Here is a 25,539-nt window from a genome sequence, read left to right as displayed (position 1 = left end):
CTATTTATTTATTTCTCCACCGGCAGAAGCCTTTTCTGGCCGCCCAATAAGGCTTGAGGAATTTCCTTCAATTAACCAATTTTCAAATTTGTCCAAACAAACAAACTCTTAATCATTACATATCAACTGTATATATCAGTATTATTATTTGGTTCTACAGTAGAAGATTGGTTCTATAGTTATTTTGGTTAGTGGTTACATTGTAAGGACTGGTTTTCTTTTACACAAAAGCAATTATAAGCACAAAAAGTGGAAGAGGATGTACATGAACAATAAATTATAGGTTAAAGTATCAAGAGAGTGAAAGAAAGAGAGGAAAATGGAGAGTGGAAGAAAGAGAGGAAAATGGAGAGTGGAAGAAAGAGAGATATGAAGAGGGGAAGAAAGAGAGATATGAAGAGAGGAAAATGGAGAGTGGAAGAAAGAGAGATATGCAGAGGGAAAGAAAAAGAGGAAAATGGAGAGTGGAAGAACGGGATAGGTGTCTTTGTGCTAGATATCAATTTTCTAAATGTCATGATTTTCCAACGGTATATATTACTTCTATATTTCTGCTACTTTTCCTTTACAATGAGTTATTTGAAATAATGCTCGATAAGTTGGGTTCCAATCACTGGCAGAAATACAAAATGAATACTTATTTACCTCTTTTTATTTCAGTTAATAGTAATAGATTGCAGAAAGGAGTTACTGCGTAAAAATAGTTAAATGTATTAATACCCTAAGTAGTAACCCCACTTTTCAAGGTTATAGACCAGTTATAATAAAAAATAACCTAATAAAATTCATAAATTAGATTTGATGATGATAAATTCTTGACCCATCATTTTCGATAAAAGCTTTATAAAATTGACGTAATAAAGAAATTTAGACGATTACCTTAGCAATTTTTATACGCTCTTACACGATATTTCCACTCTTTAAATACACTTTGCCAAGTATATAGTAAACACATCTGTTCTCTATATAGTACATATTTAGTTTTGTATATGTAACTTTAGTTAACTATATGTAACTTGTTAAATTCGCACCTTGTGACTCGACACAATATTCAACGAACTACTTCAATTGCCGATTCCTCCCTCTGGAATTATCTTATTCTCTAAGTTACAAGTTCTCAAGTCGACTTTCTATCAATAAGTTGCCAACTTCACCCCCCGGGACGGGCAAAATAGTTTCATTTAAAGGTGTTGGCTAAGTTTTAATTCGTTTATCTTTAATAAATCTTAATAAAGGTAAAGATTGAACCGATAGTCGCTAATAAAGGAATTATCGTAATAATGCCCATTGATTATATTCATATGATTAATGTGTACGGTGTAGGTGAGGTATAAAAAGAGAGAGACAATTTACAATGAAGAAAAGTATATTAAGAAAAATTATAGACAAGAACGAAACTTATGGAAAATCAAAACAAAAAAAATCACTCCTGGTCTTACAATGAATAATAGTGTATAGTTAATTTTAATGGCGAGTACGGCTGACAGGATTATTATCTTTAATGTTCTCGGTGTCGACGGCGAGCTAGTGTTGGTATGAGGCGATCTATGGTAGGAAATGAAGGGACTTACAGATTGAAGCAGCGGGATAATCTAGGAGCTTCTAGACCTTTATCTGTTGGGCGTCCACCATGCGATTCAAACCTCAAGTGGCTCAGCGCTCTCCTTAGTGGCAGCCATCTCAATTATTAAAACTGAATAATATGCTTCGCAGAATTGGATGCAAGTTATTCAATACTCAACAGATTGATATTAATCCTTGAAATATAAATATATGAAAAAGTTGAAGTTAAGGAATGTGAGGGCCGTCCGCGTTGTGACTTTGGTCCCACAGAAAGTGCGTCGAGCCTTCGATTCCTATCTGGGGCAGTTAGTATTTATTTCTTTGCGATCTCAAAAAATTAATCTTGATACTACCTACCTACCTATGTTAAATGCGGCGGGAACTTGGCCGGACTAGTTCCCCCACCAGATACCAATGGGTCAAAGTTAATTTGGAAATTTCTTTCTTATTTATTTTAAATGTATTTCTCCAGGTCAGATCTACTATAAAAAGAAACTTTAGAATAATTTAAAAATGTGGTCGTTTATATTGTAAATGATCTAAGTGTATGAATTGATCCTTATTTTGATAATTGTTATAGTAGATTGTTTTGTGGATTACTCTTATCAAATCCCATATCCAACTTACCATGGGCGACCATTGTGTGACATGATGAGGTAAAGGGATTTCCCTAACCATACCACCCCCACTGCTTTGCTGTTTCCATTGGCCCAGAAAATTATGCAGACATAGCGCCACCTAGCGGCAAAGCCATTGTTATTGCAGGCGATCAAATGATTATTTCGATTGGCAATTAGCTCTAGTGCACACCCCCCCTCCCTACCATTGTCAGATAACGGCAACTAATCCATGAATCTACTGAATAACAGCAACCGGTATTGATAACAAGCTCATTTGTTTTTTAAAATATTTATTATGTTTTCATTGTTATTAAATATTTATCATTTACGTAACTGGCATTGTTTTGTGTAAGCGTGACAACGTATTTTATTTACAATATTCTTTTTCATTATTATTATTGAAAAATATGATGTTTTCATATTATAAACTGATGGTCATAGTATAGAAGAAGAGATGGTTTCCTTCCTTAGATGTTTTTTAAATTTTATAATAAGATTGTTTTTACTTTATTTTTTATCTTTATGTATGGTCTAATAGAACCTTATTTTGTCTTTTGTCCCTTGTAATGTTTCAGTTTTTCCTTTAATATTTAGTTTCTTTTGAATTTTATTGTAATTTTTTCATATTACTTATTATTGTCTCAGTTTGAGACCAACCCTAACCCTATGGGGAGGCTTCCCCAAAGTCAAATCAATACAAAAGAAAAAAATCATTTTATTTTTTCAACCCTGTTCGGTATTTTTTAGGTTTTGTAATTAATTGTGAAATGCTTAAGGATTAGTATTAAAAAGAATTTAGATTTGTAATATCAGACATATTATAATTTATGGTAATATGCAAATTCTAGGTAATGATTTAGTCCAAAGCTTAGCAATGTGTACAGCCTCAAATATGTTTTTTGTTGTGAAGAATGACTTTCTAAAATAGTGAAACCTTATTTTATTTTTTCTGATCCTTCTATAAACAGAAAAAAAAATGGATTAATAAAATGGATTATGCGAAGGAGAAATATAATTTAAATCGAATACTATCTTTTTCTACCGTGGGTACTTGAAGATCAGAGTGAAATGCTTATCTTTGTATTGAGATGCTCGTTCTGTGTCTGAAACTATTATTTTAATATATGGAGGTGGGGTGCCTCCGCGGGGTGTGTGAAACCTTTGAAAATGAAAGACATTTTAAATATTAACCAATGGTATGATGAGTATTCTCGCAAATATATCGATCATAATACATTTCCTCAGGCAAAGTTTGGGATCTTTATCCAATATACATCAACCAACCCCTTTCCAAGCTGTCTGATTGCGGTTTAATACGAGATAAAATTTAAAATGTTTTGTTTCAGAAATAGTATCTATTAGTTTTATTTTATTTAGTATTAGTTTATTTTCTTTCTATATTTAATTGTTTCCCTTATTATTCTTAATTTTTAAATATCTATTTATATAATTCTATCCCTTCCCCATTAACCCAGTATATTTTCTTTTTTTCCCCCTCTTTAGCAACATAAAATCAAATAAAAAAATAAAATGTAAATAATAAAAGAAATTGAATAAAATAATAATATATACATTTAAAAATCATTGGTATTTTCTGGAAGATTATTGATTGACCGTGTGTAAAGGTGAAAGGAATATGGTCCGGGTGCGGTCAAAAAAACTCAAATAGTAGTATTATACTATTTTATTGAGCCAACGTTTCGCCCCACATTGCAGAACTTCGTCAGGGCTAAAAAAGATACAAACACATAGTTACAAAAGGGAAAAAAAAATGCAAACATAAGTGTAAAATAACAGGGGTATAAAATGTAAAAAAGTAAGATATAATAAGAAAAATTAAGGTAGTAAATAGTAAATGAAAAGAGTAATAGTAACAGATAGATAAGAAAAGAAATATTAAAGAAAATGCAAATAAAGAGATGTAAAAGGAAAAAAGAATACAAATCAAATAATGAGACAGAATGCATACCTATTTTGACAGCAGTCAAAACAAAAGTGACCGTTGGTATTGGGAGGAGTGAGGATGGCAGTTATGCCACAATAACGAAAATAATTTGTAAAGTAAACATGATAAAACAGTATTTAAATTAAATTTTATTTTTATTTTAAATTTATTTAAATACTGTTTTATCATGTTTACTTTACAAATTATTTTCGTTATTGTGGCACAACTGCCGTCCCCACTCCTCCCAATACCATATTCCTTTCATTGGTATTTTCGCACATAAGTAGTAGTATTCAGTTAAAATCAAAAAAAAAAAAAATCTACACTTATCTACAAGGATATAACTATATGCATACATACAAATACAGATAATAAATATAAAATTTTAATTTGGAAGAAGATAGTTGACCATATGAAGTAGATTGTAGGAAGATAGTCTGCGTAGCGGTCAATAAAGGAATCAAAATAGTAAAAGAAAACTATTTATAATGAATATAAATGAGGGAACAACAAATCAGGACCACGTGGAAGCGTGGAGGAGTGAAATGAATTATTTTTATTTATATTTATTCTTTGAATACTATTTATTGTTAACCAATGTTTGACCCCACTTTGCTGTCAGATTGCAACACAGATAATAACTGAAGTCACTATTCAAAGTGGGCCGAAACGTTTGTAGTTTTCTTTCTTTCTTCTATTTTGATACCTTTATTGATCTCAAATACCTTTGTACAACATAAAATTTAAAAAAAAGAAGAAAAAAAGTAAATATAAAAAATAATTATATGATAATTTTTTTTTTCATTTTCTTGGCGTAGTATAGTAACAATATAATTCAATTTAACTCACATATGCACCAAGGAAATAACGAACTTTTTTTTGTTTTACATAGTTAAGTTATGTCGCTAATTTTATTCATTTCACAATAAAGCTCAAGGCTGTACCTACATCTGATAGTGCGAAAGAGGAAAGTCGTGTCTTGGGTTTGTGTCAAGAAATTTGCGCGCGTATGTTCAGTATTGAAACGTAGATATTTAGGATTCAAACTGTTTAATTACCTTCTTAGTTTATCTACTTCCTTTGTAAATGTGCCTACTGTGAGCCTGGTTTCTACCTCGAAAACACATGGAGATAAACATACGGTTTCAACATAAGCAGTGCTGCCAACCTCAGGGCTTTTATCTGCCTCCTATATCCGCACTCAGAGCCAAATCACATATCGATATTGGATATAGGCTTTTGGCTTGGCTCCACTTTTTGGGCATCCGGCCAGCCTGATACCGCTCTGTTTGCGAAAATAAATCTGCCAGATATCCAGAAATTTGTAGATCATTTTTGGTAAAACAGCTGTGTTAACTTTAAGTATACAGAGTTTTCCTCTGCACTAATATGGCATATTTTGATACGGGATGTATTAAGATCAAGCAGACTTCGATGGAAATATAAGTTCGAGGTGGTGCCATGAGTGGAAATAATCATCTGTTCCTAAATAGTATGCGTGGGTGTGTGTATGTGAACAGCACAATCATAGCAAACAAACAAAAACTCGAGCATAAATGAAATTATATATTTAAGTTAGCATTTTCATAAAAATCGGTCAATTGGTTTTTAAGAAAATTTTGTAAGTTGAAAGTTCCATTTTTTAAAATTGATATTACCATTGTTTGGAATTTTAGGCTTCAAAGACTTCGATTAATATTAAAATTTAATTTTTAGTTTATTAGAGAATTGAATCAGTCTTTTAAGTTCACTTAATTGTGCACTAGACCTGATTCTTTGAGTCGACAGGAAGATTACCCCCATTAAATCATTCATCATGATTCATTCATTCATTCATCATTACAATTTAGTATTTGATACATGATTAAGAACAGAATGTAAATTTTAGTGAAATATCTATATTTTTAGCGGAGCAGATGGTCGGGGATGCGGTCATCGGGTGAACAAAGCACTTATTTATTTTGTGTTAATGCACAGGTGAGCATTTCAGTTCATCGGCCTATGAACTCGGGCACGGGCGGGAACCGCTGTTCTTCGTGGATAACACCGTTCTTGGACATCTGCAGTAAGGTGTCCAATACGAAGAGCCTTAATATGGAGTTCTGGAAGTTCGATTGGGCGTGGTCTTGTAGAGGTGCCGCAGTAAGGTGCACTACAAAGCAGCGTCGGACGAATGATGGCCTTATACATCTGGAACTTTAGCCGATTAGACAGCTCGGAGAATGTGAGGAGGTTGTGAAGCCTTTGAGTCTTCTGCTTGATGAGTTTGAGGCTATACGCTCTTCTGTGAGTGGAGGAGGTCAGTTTCTTGTCCAGCGTGACACCAACGTTGATGATGGATATGCTTATGTCTTCGTCATACACCAAAAAGGTCTTCGGAAAGCACTTTCCATTCCCTTCTGAAGATACATTAAGATGAAGTTAGTCTGCACAAGGTTTAACCATATGCCGTTCCTCTTAAAGGTATCTATGGTGGTCTATGGATGGTGTCTATGGTTCTTTTTTTTTTTCGATCCCTCTAGAAAACAGAAATAAAAAAGTGAATTAATAAGTGCATTAATGTGAAAAGAAAAAGTAATTCGTGTTGGATCTTACCTTTTACTACATTCGGTATTTTAAGGTTACCTGTTATGTTTAATGTCATATATGAGCTATCCATTCTAAAAAGGAACAATTTTAAGTCCGGAGGTGATGGGCCTCTTCGTGTTGTATCGCATATAAGATAAAAATAAAAACATTAATTAATACAGACGATAGATAATGGTGAAATAATAAGAGAAACAGTCAGAAGTCGAAAAGAAGTGTGAGGGAGGGGGTGGGGGTGCATCAGAAGATGGAGCTATGAGGTGATGTTAATAGGGTTTTTGGAACCTTTCCTGCCCTGCCCCCTCGCCGGAAGGGGGGATGGAGTGATAGACTGGAATACTGGATTGAAGGAAGCAGGGAGACTGTCGAAGAATTTAATGTGTCTCCGTGTGATGTGTTGTACAGTTTCTAACTGTAGTTCGTTATGAATGTGTGTCATGTTACGTCTTTCCAGAGATGTCTCTCGACATATCTTCTGTAGTGTGCTGTTTTGGTATTGTTGTAGTGATTTCAGGGCTGTTGGGTAAAGATAGTGTAGTAGTGGTGCGCCGTGTTGGAGTGATGGTCTTAGTATTACTTTGTAGACGAGTAATTTGAGTCTGAGTGACAGCCCTGGTGAGTAGATGAGCTGTTTAAGTTAGTATGATGTTTATTTGACGTTTTGTATTCTGTTCTGTATGTGTGCAGTGAAAGATAGATGTGTTTCTAGTTTAATGCCTAGGTAAGTGAGATGTTTCTTGGTTTGTATTGTCTGTTCGTTGAGTTTAGGTGCTCTGTTGGGAATTTTCTTGTATAAGAAGGTGATGGCGTCTGTTTTTGTGGATTGATATATGGTACTTTGTGGACTAGAAAGAGTTCAATACGCCATACCCGTACTGAGCTATCTGGAAGTAGAGAAGACGGGCTTCTCAATGAGATTCGATAGACTTCCAGGCGGGGTTGAAGGGTTCCCCAGCTGTCAGCAGGTCGGTCCTCTAATTCAGGTGCACAGTACTTCGCTAGCTTACGAACTTCCTAACTTCCAGAACTGGCGTTGGTCTTCGTGAGTTGTCTGGGGTTGGTCGTGCTAACAAGGTATTCCAGTCGCACATGAGAATGTTACTCCGAGCTCCAGGGTCATCGCGTTCATGGTCGGTTGAAAGCAATAGTCACATACGCGTAGGTAGATATTCCGCAAGTTGTTCCGGTGGTTGATTAAGGCTGGAATGTGCTTGAGCGGCTTCTTGATGGAGTTATACTACGAGGACAACTTGGAGATGTTCCGATTGGGTGCTTCCTGGATGATTGAGGTGATAACCTCCACCCCTATATCTAACTCATCTTGTGTATGACGCGGTCTAGAATATAAGTAACTGTTTCAAGGGTCTTCATATTATCGCGAGGTACGATCGCAGAGGCGTTTTGCAAAGAAATCGCATGTTAATGAGTTTAGTATCACACATTTCCCAGTGTTCTCGAGAATATTCATCTCCAAGGTATATTCACGTAACTATAATTGGTATTTTTTCCTTTGTATATAACTGTTAGATATAGAACAATGTGGTTTTAATGGGGAAAAACGTCCTAAAAATATTATAAAATACCAACCCAAAAAGCACTCATCACAGTTATAATCAAACCAAAATCAAATTTATTTCCAACAATTCTGATGCAGTCTGTAAAGCACACATCTTTTACTCCCTCCCTCCCCCCTCCCTACATTGAGTTGAAGTGAATCCTCGCTCGTTTCAGAACTGGTATTTCTGCATTATAGTGTGGCAATACTTACCCGTACTAATTTTCCAATTATGCCTTATAGTTGACTAATTGACCATCAGTTTTCGAAAAAAAAGTACTTATAATACGTTGGGTGGAAATATAACATAATGGGGTGCTAATAGCTGTCCGTAGATTAATATGAGAAGATGATCGGAGTGGGGGTGCGGTCAGCAAATAAACAGAAACTTATTTTTTGTGCCAACGTTTCTATCTGAATTTCAGAGAGTCTCTAGTCAGAATCTCTGCCTGAGCATCCCTGACGAAGACGTGAAATATAAAACTTAAGGGATTAACGTTCTCTACGATTTTGATAACATAACTCCCTTTTTTTTCTTTATTTAGATAACGCAACCGACGTTTCGGAATATTCCTGAGCCTTTAAAGTTCTCTAATTTTTAACAATGCAAACAGTACATAATAGATATAATTATACCCTTATTTTCAACTTATCATTAATTAAATATTATTATTTATTACCTTGGAGATTGACATTTCATCATATTGTATATACTAGGTTCTCTCTCTATCGGTATTCATAAAATTATATTTAGTCAATATTTAAAAAGTTATATGTTAGAACACATAGCACTTAGCAAGCCCAGCTATCTCGATTATCAAAAGTAAGCTAGCTCTAAAAAAAAAAAAAGTTGTTTGACTTAAGGTTAGAATCGACCCTTCAAAGTGCCTAGTTATCTATTTCTATTGCCCCTTTCATTTTTATGTGTTATATAACCAAAACCTTCCTACAAACATTTACCTTCCTCTATATCATCCCAATTCAGATCTGTAACAAACTTATTATTAATCTTATAATAAAACAGTATGCACATGTAGTTTTTAATAGTTAGTTGGAGACATTCTAAAGAGAGATAAGATAAGATATAATTAGCACAAGATGGAGAAGGAGATAGCAGAACTGTCGAGAAGTTGGCTACAACTCTATCACTTCCTCCCAACTTTTTTACAGTACTTCTCAAATTGCTTTTCCGTTTGCTGCCTACATTCAGAAATAAACTTAGGCATCGAGGTAGTACTGTTGGAGATTTGGTTTATATTTGTCAAGTTTAAAGTATTTTACTTTATTCATTGTTCTTCTTATTTGTTACATTTTATACAAATTATTATTAGTATTGTATGGGCGACAGACCTTGGAGGTATACGTCCATGCGTTTCTTGATTCGACCTGACAACCTTTGGGTTGGTAACGATGCCCCCTACAAAAAATTACATAATACAAAAGCATTATGAAATGTATAAATGGTCAATGGAACATTGTTTGCTCTTTCTTTTTATCTAATCATCATTGCCTTATTTTTTTCTCCTCAATTTATTATTATTTGACATATTTTATGATGCCTTGTTACTTCATTTTTTTTTAAATTTCTTTATTTTACTCTAAGACACTAAACCCCATTTTCACTCCCTCTTATTTTTGTTAAGAGAGACCTAATAACAAATAAACCTTTAAATTAAAATGATGGCAAATTAATACAGCTTATTTTTACTAATTTATATCCCAGCTGTTTACTTGGGCTGAGTATAGTCTACCTGTTCATCTGGAATGCAGACGACATTCATTTCGAAGAGAGATCCTGGCCGAATGGATACTGACCGTCTCGATGCACGTGGAGCTGTTACTGCTACGAGAGAAGAGACATGACTTTCCAAGCAACGGTCTCGAGGGTGACCAACGTCTGGAATCGATAACGAGCGAGGGAATAATCAGTACGGACTGGAATCGAGCCGAGGCACGGCGGCCCTTCACCAGGCTGTGCCTATCCTTCCCTTTCCACTTTCAATATGTAACCCATTAACAGGGACATGGCATTCCTGCACATCTTTTTATTTTAATAATTGTCTCTATTTAATAATAATATTTCCAACTACCACAATCTAAACCTATAAGTATTAGTGTTCTCAGTATTCATGCGTACCATAAGGTATAAGGTACAGGCTAAACTGAAGAGAAAAAAATTAAATATTTACAATAGCACTAAAATAAAATAAACAAAGGAAAGAGAACAAAATATTAATAAATATGATGTATATGAAAAAAAGATTGTGAAGTCGATATGATAAACCTGATTAAATAAAAACAAGATGATTATATATAAGATAAAGAAAATTAAGTTCAATTTAAATAATAAAATATGTACCTGCCACATACCATTCCTATGTATACAATGTTTATATTCAACCTTCGAAACGAAAATTGCTTTATGCGGAAGGAAAAGTAGGGTTCGGAGAGATCCCAGTGTGGTATAACATCATGAGGAATATCCCGTGGGTGTTTCTTAGAGGCCTTGTAAGACTTTGAAGCCTCTGGAAACTGCCAACTTCTGTTCTGGTTTTCTCTGCTGTACATTGAGGGAAGGAAACACGAAGGGACAGAAATTTTTCTCTTTCCGACATCCTGAAGAAGACGTAATTAGAAAACAAAAATAAAACTAGGTGGGAAGGGGTACCATGTTTTCTTTAAATCTAACTCTTACTAAAGTACAATTGATCAATAATCTATTTTGTTTCCTGACGTGAATTCAGCATTTTGTAAATTTATTTTGGCAAATGTCATATAAACTACTGCCTCTATCAACGTAATCCGTATAAACTTTGTGGTACATTATCAAAATAATGGACGTAAGAAAAGAAATTGGTGCTAATACAAATATAATGTATTATACGAGGAAAGGATAATTTGAGGTAAATCGTTCCAAGACTAAGGATATGATATCCAAATGAGGTCAACATTTATCACACATCAAATTCACTTAAACCGAACAAATTTTTCAAAATATAATTTTTTATGATAAAGTGGCTGCTCGGCTGTATACTGCTGTGTACAACTCGGTATATACCAAATGTGTCCATTATACCCGTCAAACCTCCTCACAAATTGGGCTTTAATTATGGTGCACTCTTCAAATTTAGGATTATTACACAAATAAGGGCTCTCTTCTATAAGTCTTTAATTATTTGTACCTAGTTCATGTTTATTATCATCCTACTATTTACTGAAATTTACGACTGAGTCAAAAATAAAAAGCCTGGATATTTTGTCAGGTTACATTACCATGACTTAAGGATAAATTACACCCTCGGGGAAACCTAATTATGAACTCAGAAATTCAAAAAATACAATTTAAAATACCCATCTCTTGTATTATATAAACTCAATTATCTTGAGAAGAAGATCTGGGTAAATTTGAATTGTTAACAAGAATAAAGAAAGGAGAGAGAAATAATCCTCGGCATGGACACAAAGCTGGGAATTATCGGCGCGACTCGAACCCTCGAATTAATTAGCTCCCTACTTCGGTTCCTCTCAACTGAAAAAAATTAATTAATACCCGCGATGAAAAACGACCTTTCTCTCGTAACCAACACTCCCATATTTAGTGAAGTTTTTCTATTGCAGGAATACAACCTCTTCGTATTAAATATCAACATTTTATTCGGTCAAAAAACTTTAAAAAGGAAAAACAAACTAGAAAAGCTAGATGCTATAATTTTCTATTTGGAGATTCCAAAATTTATTATCTAATCTGTACAAATATATAATATATATAACTCATTAGTTAGAGTTTTGCGACTGAAGCGTGGTGTTTGATAAACTTTACATTATTTGAAGAGAGAAGTTATAGATACTATGACATAGTATCTATAATTTCTATTTACTAACTATTATGTACAACATGTTTCCTAGAGTGTTCTTCGAAAGCTCCGATTAGCTGTAAATCCTAGAATAATTCCTATTTATTTGTTTTTTCTTTCAGATCCCTCTGAAACATATTGTATGAGATATATCTGTGTTACGAAACTAACTTAAAACAATTTGGTACATATTAACTTATTCTACCATTGGTCCTAGGTTAATATGTTTATCTGGAGGCGAGGGATGATGTAACAAAGTGAAATTGAAATTAACTAAATCAAGATATCATGTTTAAATTTAAAAAAATAGAATAGAGGGCGGGGTTACGGTAGGAGAGAGAAGAGGGGATAAGAAAAGTTAGAGCTTGATGTTAACAGGGTTGTTGGGACTCTTCCTTCCCTACCACCTCGCAGGAAGGGGGATAGGGTGAGAGGTTAATAGGTTAAATGTTGCGGGAAGGTTATCAAAAAACTTTATTTGTCTTCGTGTGATGTGGTGTACTGTTTCCAGCTGTAGTTTCTTATGCGTCTACCATGTTTCGTCTCTCTTCAAATCTTCTTTATTGCACTTAGTTTAGTAGGGGTGCATCGTATAGTAGTGATGGTCTGAGTATTGCTTTGCATAATTCATATCCTTAGCATAAGGAGATATTTATGTGTAGGATGAGAAGGTAGGGAGGGATAGCTTAGAAGCAGAGAAGGGAGATGTCGGTAAAAAAAAGGAAAGGGAGGTAAAAAGAAGGAGTTATCCAGGAATTTGGGCTAGACAGCCATTGCTATGGGAACTTTCTATGTTTTATATTATAGTACGTGTGACGCGAACAATACTTGATCGGGGGATAGAACTAATACAACCCTAGGAGAGTTGTTATAAGAAAAGTTCTGGGAATATAATTCCTATTCTTTTCCTCGTGTTCTTGCTCTTCTGGGGAGGTTATCTTGTTATTACGCTACAAGTGTAAAGAAGTAGACACATAGATTATTTATTTAAGTCGATATTTATAAACAAGTGTATTTAAAATGTCAAAAATTACTATACGTTTACTATCTACGTAAGTTTCCTGAGGAATATAAAATATAAAATCTCATTAATTAGTTCTTAACATAAATTTTCCGGATTCATTAAATTTCAAAATATTTTCTCTGAACAATTCAGCTTCACAAGTGTTAAGGTTTTTGTGATGCAGTGAAGTAAAAGAGCAAATGTAAATATGAGTGATTAATAATGAATGTGTTATTGTTTACTTAGATTATACAAAAACAACAGTAAAGCTTTATTTACAAATTATTATTAAAAAATTAGTATTAGTTAACATGATTACAGATACCTATCCTTACAATGAATCAATATTAGGTTACATGTATACAAAATTGTGTTAACCTTATCAATTTTCCAAAATACAAAGTGGCTACATTAAGAAAAAATAAGAAGTGAAATATGTTAATTTAAATTCGTTGAATTAAATCCAAAATGTGCCATAACATAAAAATTTAGTTATTACTTTTTTTTTAGTTCTAGCTATATTTTTTCATTAAAAAAATGTATTTACATAAAAGTCCTGGTCCTATTTATTTAAATTTAGATGGACCTAATAGTAAGATAAAATAAATAAAGAGAATGCGATAAAAAATATTAATTAAATACAGACTCGACCAAAATGAAGGTAAAGAGAAAGAATGGTCAAATATTTTTATAGCCACCCTAGTACTAAGCAGAGAGCTTTGTGCACGGTCGGTTATTAAAGCATCTCTCTGGGTCCAACCTACACACCTCTGTCCCGCCCAACCAGTCCGATATTCGCTTTTATATTATTGCAATATGTGAGGAACCTTTCATTAGAGTAAACCCTAGGATGCCCTCCACTCAGGATCTGAGCATTACCGCCGTTCTTATTCAGTTTGGGTTTCATGAACCCAAATTGTTTTTTAATTATTTAAACCAACGGGTATGATTTTATTTCTTAAAAGGCCAAAGGTTGAGGAATAGGAATTTTTTAGGAGTTTATGAAAGTAGAAATGTTTAGGATGAAAAAACAAATTAGAAAAGTGTAAAATCATTCGAAATTTCAATGTTTGGTGTTTACAAGAAAAAAAATTACTGGGCTGCTTTTAAGCCACTACATTTGTCTCAGAAATTATGTACAAAAATTGTTTGATCTCCAAAATTGATCAACGGACTGCCCGTTACAGTATCTTTAATCAAATGCCATTTATCCCTGTCGAACAGACCCACTACCTAGGACTACACCTGGACAAACGGTTAACTATTAACAACACACGGCCCAAGCTTCTAAACATCCAAGACCGATTTACTTGCCCATAATAAGGCCCATCTGGACAGAGTCGAGCTTTGAGGCTCCACAAAACCATCTGATTCCTCTCGTATCCAATCTTTACAAACCGAAATCCTCAATGCTCCTTACTTTGTCATAAATAAAATCATCCATTAAGACCTTAATGTACAATAGATAGCTGATCTATCCCGAACCAGATCAATCCATCCCTAATAAACTATCTAACATCTCAAAACCACTTCTTTTTAACCTTCCTCTTCTTTTTTAATCTGAATACTATTATAATCCTCCGTGGCGCCTGAAAATAAGATGGCTTCGAGACCTTCTAACATAGAAATGTTAGTAGTGCTATACCATTATTGTATTATTGTAACTCCATATTGTTATTATTGTATGATTACTCCAATCAAAAAGGAAGATACCTTTCACTTCTTGGACACCTGTCCCAAATATAATGTCATTTAGTGTCATAAAATATTTTGGGCACCGGCGTGCTCTCTGGAACAATTATTTCCTTTGTTTAAAGGCGCTACCCAATTAGAGAGCTCTTATTAACTATATACGACGGGTTTAACTAGAAAGAGCCCAATTGGTTAATATTTTAGGGATTAATGCCATACCACATTTTGTTACAATTGCTTTGTTGTTTTAATCATAAATACTATATTGCTATTTTAAATTATTGTTTTTAAGGTGTATTACGTATTTTTTTTTTTAAATTTTGTTATTTATATTTTTAGTTAATATTCGAAACAGACGGATGTTTATCCATTGTCTATACGTGTATTTTTAACTGTTGTATGGTACCATTTTTTGTATAAACACATTTTAATAATAAAAATTACTATTATTATAGTGCTACCGGCTTCGTTTCTTTACAAATCTTCCAATTGACATTATTTCTTGCCTCATTTACTTTCGGTATTATTAGATTGAGTACGATTGTAAACTTCTTGAAATTAAAGAAAAAAAAAATGAAAAATTGTAAAAATAACGAGCTGTCAATCCTTTTACATTTTATTCAGCATAATGGTGGGGGGGAGGGGGTTCTATCGAAGTTATTGTAACGATGCTTTAGTTTAGAGCATATGAATTATCCAACTTAATAGTAACCAATAATATTTGCTGTATCGCAACGCTTTCATATAAACATTGTTTGTGATACGTGGACTTAATTATTTCAAATTTTTAGATATTTAAATTGGCCTGATTTTTCAAAGATAATTTGTCGTATTAATTATAGGGCAAAAAAAAAATATGCCTACAAATATTAATTGTAGGTAAATATTAATATCGGCCACAAAAGAAAAGTTGTTGATTTTTAGAGGTTTTTTTTAAAGAAAAAATAAGGTTATTTTTTCCTAGTTTGGATTAATTGTTGGTTACGTTATATGGAGCATTGACTGTTCGAAGGACTATGGAACGAAAGGATTAAGTGGAAGTTTGAAATTTTAACTGTCTCCCACAATTCTAGTCGATCTTGACACCTATTATTGTTTTTATCGGAATTGTGTGTTAAATTGATTGTAAATAATATTTTTAAAATATTATAAATATGTTTAACTCATCATTGTTAAGTTTCCTTGTATGTTCTTCTGTTTTGAATTTTGTTAATTCCAAATTTTAAAAATTTATTTCAATAATAATGCTTTATAATAGAAACAATTGTAGAAATTCCCTAAGGGAGCTTGGAGAAATGATAAAAGGGCGCTAGCTGCTAATTGTAGAACTGGATGGGCCACTAAGGAGCGTGTAGTGATGGTCCATTTGTCACAGAGAAGCGATATTAGCGGGGTACAAGTTGGACAGGGGGGAAGAAGGAAGGGGGGCGATTTGTCAAGGGGCTGCCACAGGTTTTGGCTCTCTTAATACCGCCCCCCTACTCGCTACTCGCTACTTGCTACTCGCTTGCTACTTTCTCAACTTGCCAAATCCATCATCCCGCTCTCACTTCTTCAAACCCACCTCCTCAACCTTCTTCTCATTACTTCTTCTCCAGAGCTGTTAGTCTGATGACTCCATGGGTCGATAGTTGTTCTTAGAGAATGCAGCTGTTCTTTACCCGACTTTCTACCAGTTGATGACTGACTTTTTAAATTTTACTTCAAGAGTCAATTCATTAAAGTTACCATCAATGACCAATACATTTTTTTCCTTCAAAACATAAGCTAACGTTAGTAGCTTGGAAAATTTTCTCATGATGCCCACAGGGTTAGCGTGCATTGGAAAAAACCTTAGTACTTTTTGTGAACGTATAGAGTAAAATGATGATCGAGCAGATTTTTTTATATTCTTCATTATTACCAAATCCTGAAAAAAGCGAGAATCGCAAAAAGATTCCGGGTCATGAGCTATAAGATCAAAAGGAAACACTTTACAAACCCGTACTGGCTACCACTGTTGGCGAGAAGACTCCAATGATTTGGTACTAAAAAGAACATAAAAACTGGCTATAAAATATGAAAGTATTAAATTAATAACAAACAAAAAAGGATTACCTATAAATATAAAGAAAACATTAAAATGTTGATAACTTAACATAAAAATCCATATAGGTTCAACATGTTTATTTTCTTATTATTGCACTTCTGAACGTTGGAGTGGATTAATTAAAAAATAGACACGTTGAGACTAAATTATATTTTTTATTATAATTGATAAACAAACCAGTCTCAAACAAAAAATTAAATTAAATTTTTAAAAAAATGTTGATATTTAAGGTGGCTGTTAAATGATATTTAAGGTGGCTGTAGACAATCCATTTTACACAACCTCTTTGCACACGGCTGTAACCTCACAGTACCTTCCCGTCACCTAATATCTTTTCGGTGATGCTGAAAATAAAAATTAAATCGATTTAATGATCATGTGCTTGCTTATGGATCTAACGTTTCGGCCTTCTAGACTCAAACATTAGGGTATCCTTATATGTTTTCGAAGTTACTATAGTTTTAATAAGATGCTCTAAATGTCTTATTGCTCAACGTTATCACTTTCAACATTTAATACGAATGTGAACATTATCACATTTCATGAAAAAAGTAATAAATACACAAATTAAGTTGTTTATTACAACCTAAATAATTCAATACAATGCAAATATTTAGATCCTAAACCAAGCGTACATTCATAGGAATTATTTTTCTTGTTCTCAGATCCTTAATTCATATTTTCAGTCGGGATACTAAGAGTTGGGCAAAAGTTAGTAAAAATAGATTTCATGATCGTGTCCTAGCAAATCGATTTATTTAACTTATAGAATTCAAATATATTTGGGTATTAGTTCATATGAGCTGAAAATAACAAAACTATTGTAACTCCGAAAACATATAAGGAGATCCTAATGCTTGAGTCTTGAAAGCCGAAACGTTAGATCCATAAGCAAGCACATGATCGTTAAATCGATTTAATTTTTATTTTCAGCATCACCGAAAATATATTAGGTGTCGGGAAGGTACTGTGAGGTTACAGCAGAGGTTGTGTAAAATGGATTGGCCACAGCCACCTTAAATATCAACATTTTTTTAAAAAATTTAAATTAATTTTTAGTTTGAGACTGGTTTGTTTATCAATTATAATAAAAAATATCAATTTAGTCTCAACGTGTCTATTTTTTAATTAATCCGCTCCAACGTTCAGAAGTGCAACCTTCCTTCCACTGCAGCAGTGATCGAACGATCACAGTCTCCAGAACTGACCCTGAGTTTTTGAGATGACATTAAAAGTCTTGGCAAACCCACTAAATTATATTAAATTATTTTTTTACTAGTAAAAAAAATATTATATTTATAGTAGTAAGTAAAAAGAATATGTTATGTAGTGATTGTTCTCTATTATTGCTGTTCCTCTGACAGGTGATCCTGAAGGTGGTAACGGACGAGGATGGGGAGACAGCCGAAGTGCCCCTGACACCGGACACGACGAGCCGCGATGTCGTCGACTGCCTTCGCGACCCCGGCGACGAACCCTGCTGTCTCGTCCACACCACCCCTCTCCTCCGTGAGTATTTATTATATATTTATAAATGTTAAATATATAATAATATAAATAAAATGTATTAGAGGTAAATATAATTGACAAAATAATTGTATATTAAGATGATCATTTAGAAGAAATTTGACTTTGAGTTAAGATTCATGGTGCTGTATCAAGTGTCTAAGCGATTTCAAAAAAGATGAACAATTGTTTCAGAAGCCATTAAATCGATTTCTGAGATGAAAGATGATTGAGTCGCAGTGTGTAATTAATTAAAGGTAGGTAGTGGCCGTGGGTAATTAATTACAGGTAGATTGTTGCCGTTTGTAATTAATTATAGGTAGATAGCGGCCGTGTGTAATTAATTAATTGTAGATAGTGGCCGTATGTAATTAATTAAAGGTAGATAGTTGCCGTGTTTAATTAATTAAAGGTATATAGTGGCCGTGTGTAATTAATTAAAGGTAGATAGTGGCCGTTTATAATTAATTAAAGGTAGATAGTTGCCGTGTTTAATTAATTAGGTAGATAGTTGCCGTGTGTAATTAATTAAAGGTAGATAGTGACCGTGCGTAATTAATTAAAGGTAGATAGTGGCCGCGTGTAATTAATTAAAGGTAGATAGTGATCGTGCGTAATTAATTAAAGGTAGATAGTGGTCGTGCGTAATTAATTAAAGATAGATAGTGGTCGTGCGTAATTAATTACAGGTAGATAGTGGCCGTTTATAATTAATTAAAGGTAGATTGTGGCCGTTTATAATTAATTAAAGGTAGATAGTGGCCGTTTATAATTAATTACAGGTAGATAGTGGCCGTGGGTAATTAATTATAGGTAGATAGTAGTCGTGCGTAATTAATTAAAGGTAGATAGTGGCCGTGCGTAATTAATTAAAGGTAGATAGTGGCCGTGTGTAACTAATTGAATGAAGATAGTGGCCGTGTGTCATTAATTAAATGAAGATAGTGGCCGTGTGTAATTAATTAAATGAAGATAGTGGTCGTGTGTAATTAGATATAGATAGATAGTGCGAGTGCGGTCAAAGTAATTCGAATGCTAATTAATTTCTATTTTGCAAGGCTTCAATAGGGATTACGTCTAGGTCGAAGTTACCTTTAAGTCGAAACACGGAAGTATTTTCCGTGGTGTCCCCGTGGTCTCGCCTTACAGTATCCTAGCGATAGTGTAACCAATATTAAAGTAAAAAAGTTTAGTAAATTTTTTTTTTTTTATTGATCTGTTATTCTTAACTGCAATATTATTTACATGCATATGCAAGTTACGAATGTACAGTATTTTTCTATCTCTTTCCGCCTATAACATTTATTGGGGGGTTTTCTTTGATTGTTTACAAACAACTTGTAATTGATTTTTTTTATTTATTTCAAATTACTATAGGCTGTATTTTTTTCATATAGAGTTTATTTTCATTTTGTCTTGTTGAGAATTAAGTTATGTTTCGGATCAGTCGCTATAATGTTCCATGAAGTGAATGCTCTTGTCAATATTATTGAACGTGGTATACTTCGAAAACATATCAATATTACTGCTACAATATATACCTAAGATGCTCAATACTTCGATAATGATTCAATAATTTGACCATATACTAAAAGGGTTATTTTCCACTCAAATTATTGACCTGAGGAGAATAGCCTGCATGAAGATTTTTTAAAAATATATGTGGTTCTAATTTTGTATTTAAGATTGTCCTTGAGTTTGGCCGAAACGTTAGACTTATAAAGAAATATAAATTTTTTTAAAGAATAAATTTTTTAATTCGGTGCTCCATATCTTTGGAACTACCTACAACTCTAGAAAACCTAATAAGAGCGATTGTTTTAGTAAGAGTAGTTTTTGTACGATAGTAGACGAAATAACTTCACTAAATGTTGATTTCTAAATGTATCGAAAAAAATTTGATTTATGAAAAACTATATCCGAGGAGCTGATAGACGTACAGAGAGCAATCAACTTAAAGTTAGTTTAATCTAATATAAAGTATTTTATGGCATTTGTCTTCGTAGAAGAATTAGTTTTCAGGATATTTGCTAAAATAAATTGGTTTCTAGTTTTTTATATTCATGTACAAATATCATAAAGTGCATCTACCCTTACGAAGATAAACCTTAAAGACTACTTTGTTAGTATATTCAATCAGGTTGCTGGCTGAGATGTGTACATCTAGTGGTTACTCAGATATAGTTGTATATAAATCAAAAGTTTTTTTTCGAATAGTCCGAACTCCTACTCCTACGATAATAAAACGACTTTATAGTACTTTAAGCTAGATTTAATTTGAGTGCTTATAGGCATATGTACGTTTAATTATTACTCAGATATTGCTTTCCTTAAATAAATTCATTAACTACTGATCTTTTTTGTACATTTTTAAAGAAACGTTGCTTTTTAGAGAAGTGTATCTCGGGAACTATTGAACTTAAATAGCTCTTTTAGAGATCTTTATTTAGCAAATTTGCTTTTCTCCAAATGATGCTCTAATAGGTTCTTATTGTTGTATATAGTTTCAAAAAAATATGTTTCCGAATAAAGAAATAATTTTTTTAACTATTTGTAACAGCGACTATTTTTTTAATCCCCTAACTGTACTGGGCAGACTCATCCATTTTTACTATTAATTATACATAGTTTTCATTAAAATAATAAAAAAATTAAGATAAAATAGCTGACTGAATTCTCCCTTGGGGTCTTGGACTAGTGCACGGTTTATGGTGGTATTGAATTGAAGAAAAATAAATACTGCTTTAGTTGTTGGAAGAATCTAATTTATTAGAAGTTATTTTTACTCCTATTTAAATCCAATCTAGTAATAAGTGATGTATTAAAATTAAAATGGTACTTTTTTTTCTGTTTTTTAATTTTTGCATTGAAAATAAGGTATTTCTCTGTGCTTGTACGAGGTAAACATAATTTTATCTACTTCGGAATTAAGTTATGCTAATCGAATCTGCTTTTCGGTCGAAATTTGTGATTCATGCTAACTTTTGCAGAACTCGTTTTACTTTCGGAGAATAATTCGAAGAAATTTGAATCCTGAAGCTGGCGTGGAATTGGACTTAATGGAATTTTCCTTTTGAACCTGCACGCCGCTGTATACACAAACGCACTCCCCTCCCCCCACCAAATGTTATCAAAGGCTGTTTCTAAGTTAGCAACAACCCTCCAGGCGATTCGGACCGTTAGTTTAGGCTATGTTTGTTTTAGCAATTTACTAAAAATATATTTACGATTATTCTCTTCTTTGTGAAATAAAATCGAATTTTTAATCAATTAATTTTTAATCTCGAGACTTGAGAATAGAAATTAAACTCGCAGGAAATGTGAAAGCTATATATGTATGGAGTGTTGGTAAGGGGTGTGCCTCAGACACAATATGACATTTCGTCGCTTAAGCTCTGACACTCCGTAAAACATGATCACAAATTAACACATCGTTTTATATAGATATCTCGCTTCCTACATCCTTTTGTTGAATACCTTTTTATTTTTTTCTGACTTGGAGAATTCCATTCGAGATATTTCTACAATGTATCATTATTATTATTATTTTATTTTAATGGTATGAAATAGTTTCGGAGATCTGAAAAATCACAACTCAATCGGCGATCAGTTAAATAATAGAGTGGAAACATAATAGTCAAATTTAAATATATAATTCGGATAAAATTGGAAAATATCTTTTATTTTTGTTAACTTGAAACTTAACGATCAACTATTATCATAGTTTAAATACTCACCACGTCTGGATTCAATTACGAAATAAAAATATTTATATATGGAACAATATCAGGATTAAAATAAACGATCAGTTTTGTTTCGTTGCCTAACTATTTTATATAATTAATTAATTAGTATGGTAGCCTTAACTGCTGTACTCTTTGACTTGAAGACTGCACAACGGGAGGTGATAAAGTGGTTGAATGTGACCCTGGCTCTGAAAGCTGTCAGCAGCCACGAGCCGGCCCTGATTTGTGATGGAGTTAGTTGTTATATTTAATTCCACAAAGCATCCTGGTCACCACTTCCAGGGATTAATTTGATTTATCGAAACTAAATAAAACTTTCAAATATGTGACTTTATTAAAAAATTTTTTTTTCCTATTATATTCTCTGGATACATCTTTGGTATTTTACATTTTATTATCATTTGAAGGAAGAACATATTCACATTAAATTTGGCCTGTTTTATTTTTTTTATATTTTAAATGAAATAATATTTAAATTGAGACGCTATTTGAGATAAATACAGAAGTAATTAAAATCTTTCGAATAAATAAATAAATTAATTAAAACAGAATTAATAATAACGTTATTGTCTTAAGGATGGCCCTAAGGAATAATCAAGATGATGTCATGTGGAAATACTCTTATAAGAGAAGCAGGGGAAATCGGCTTACAATTTAATGAAGATAAAAAAAAGTATATTTAATGATATATAATTAATAAATGAATAGATTATAAGAAAAATCCACAGTTACGACATGGTCTATGTAGATAGCAAACCGTGTCTGAAAGAAGACAGTTTCAAATACCTCTGCCCCAAAATAACCTCAATTAATAATCAACGGACTGAGATGGAGCAGCCTATAACAAGGCCCAGCGCCTTCTTCTCTCTCTCAAGAATACCAAGTCCCGAAAAATATCTAAGCATCTGAAGCTAAGCTTGTACAATGCTATGATAAGCCTGATGGAACTGCTGCCAGAGGTTATAACAGATACCCTAGAAAGAAAAATTTAGAAATTAGAATGAAAAAAAGTAGTACAATTACAAGAGTTGAGCCTTAGCACGTGGTGGAAAAGAACTTACAGTGAACTGCTTGCAGGGACTGGTCAGTCAATATCTCATGATATGAAGGCAAGGAGGTTAAGATGGGTGGGGGGATATGTGGCTTGAAGCGATCCGTCAAGTCGACTCTACACAACATTGAATTATATGTATAGACAGAATCAACAAAGACGCGAAAGAGTTGCATTCAGCAATCTGGAAACCAGATGGCAAAAGATCTATAAGGTCTGTAGAGCCAACCAAAATAATAATAATAATTATTGTTATTATTATTACGATTATGCTCAGTAACGCTGGAATCAATCCAACATATCACTGGTAGATGTGGAGTGGTACTGAGTATCTGCAGAGGCACGACAATGTGGCAAAAATATGCTTCAGGCTCTGGCTGTGAAGTGCAATCTAATTGAAGATAAGAGCCCTTATTACAAGTACCACCCAAATAAACTCCTCCAAAAAGGTTCTCTCAGGCTATATTGGGATGAATCAATTACTGCAGACCATACAGTACGCCATAATGAGCCAGGCATCGTCCTTATAGATCTAAGGAAAAAGAAAGCGGAACTTATTGATGTTGGGATCCCAAACGATAATAATATAAGCTCAACTGTGGGAGAAAAACTGAGGAAATACCAGGAGTTAGCGATATAATTCAAAGAAATATATAAATTGGAAGGTGTTACCACTCCATTCATAATATCAACGAATGGTCTCATACCAAAATCAACAGTGGCAGGCAGGTATGGTTTGGTAGTGCCTATAGACGAGCTAAGAGAGGCTCAACAGTTAGTTCTCTTAGACACTGCACGTATAGTGCGAACATTTTTAAACTGAATCAAAGGAAAAATAAATAAAAATATGAAGCTTGATTTTTAGGTCCACCACCTCAGATACCCAACCCGCAAAAGCGAGAAATACAGACAATAATAATAATATCGATGTACTGATTCTACATATATATGAATATGTGGTACAGGAAGTGTACTGAAGCCAAAGTAAATGTGAATGTTAATAACACGTGAGGCAGTGGTGAAAGTAGAGCGATCCACCTTGCAATATATTTGGCCCCGGAATGGGGGGTGGAAGTTGTCTTCACAATACCCGTTCATCTTGGAGTGTCATCTTTGGTGATGGTTCTCGGTCATCTCCTTTAGTTGTGGTCCTCTATGGCCTACATTCGCAGCGTTACGAATCATGAAAGCGTAGGAAATCGTAATAGTCGGCCTATATTTTCTACAACACAATTTTTTATCGGGCTAGTGGTGAAAGTGATAAAGCCAAGCACACAAAAATATCACTTCCAAACGTAAAGAAAAAAAAATAAACTTACAATTTTTGCGAAAAAATTAATAAATATTTAATAGTGAACATTTGTCATTCACAAAAAATATTTTTATCCGTGGCTCGGATTTTCCATTTATACCCCCCATGTCTCGGCCGATGATGATGAAAGAGGAAAGATTTAAAAAGAGTCCGAGATAAAACCTCTTAGATCTTGTTTTGATACAGTAAAGTCTTGGCCTTTTGCTGGTATATTTATATAATAATCCAAAAATATTATTTAACCCTTCACGGGTCCTGGGTTCACTACTTTGTAAGGAAGCAGTGATTTTAGAACAACGGTTATACACAAAGGTGATGAAGCGCAACTCTCAGATGTTTCCAATTAAGGGTATCTTAATGAGGCTAAGGGAGCTCCATAACCCACAGGGTTGACTCACGTTTGCAGTGTAACAGGAAATAATTATCCAGCCGGATCGGAAACCTTGTCTTTATTGTTAGTAGCCTACTGCCTTAACACTGCCACCGCGCTCCCATGTATATTATTATAATATATATTTAGTAAAATGATTGGAGAAAAGTATTAGAGCCAAATTACTCTGATAATTTATTTAATATAAAACTATATAACAACAAACAGTTTTACATTATATAAATATGGTATTGCTCCGTGTACACAACTAATAAAGGTATTTGTAAGTTTTTAAAAATATTTTAGGTTCCTTCTTTTATTCTCAGCTATTTTTACTGGGAAATTTTTCAAGGCTTTTATGTTGAAAACATATAAACTAATATTGTTCACAAATTCCTTTTTAAAATTATTAAACTGTTAAACTTAACTTAACATAAGCCGAAAGTTTTTATTCATAAAATACGGCTGAAATGTTACAAATATGTTAAATATTATAAATGAAATAAAAAAGTTTTATAAAAATGCTTAGTTATGAACGTATAGTTTTACATGTAAACACATTGTGGGTGTAATATGGCCGAAACGATTTTCCTTGATCATTATAATTTATATTTACTAATTAAAAATGAATCACATTAGAAAAATAA

The 25,539-nt window shown here is 33.2% G+C and overlaps 1 protein-coding gene across 2 annotated transcripts in view; it reads left to right on the top strand.

The window, feature by feature from the left end:
* Positions 1 to 25,539, top strand: part of ASPP (Ankyrin-repeat, SH3-domain, and Proline-rich-region containing Protein) — a 605,823-nt gene that overhangs the window by 5,656 nt on the left and 574,628 nt on the right. For both annotated transcript variants that reach the window (XM_067044943.1, XM_067044942.1), the window contains exon 2: positions 18,272 to 18,416. In XM_067044943.1, the coding sequence (XP_066901044.1) occupies positions 18,272 to 18,416 (145 nt within the window). The remainder of the gene's footprint in view (positions 1 to 18,271; positions 18,417 to 25,539) is intronic.

This window comes from Halyomorpha halys, unplaced genomic scaffold, assembly GCF_000696795.3.
Source record: "Halyomorpha halys isolate HHAL.00 unplaced genomic scaffold, Hhal_1.1 Scaffold119.1, whole genome shotgun sequence".
Taxonomy (NCBI): domain Eukaryota; kingdom Metazoa; phylum Arthropoda; class Insecta; order Hemiptera; family Pentatomidae; genus Halyomorpha; species Halyomorpha halys.
Note: the sequence above shows the minus strand (reverse complement) of the source record. Positions and strands in the feature narration are given on the sequence as shown.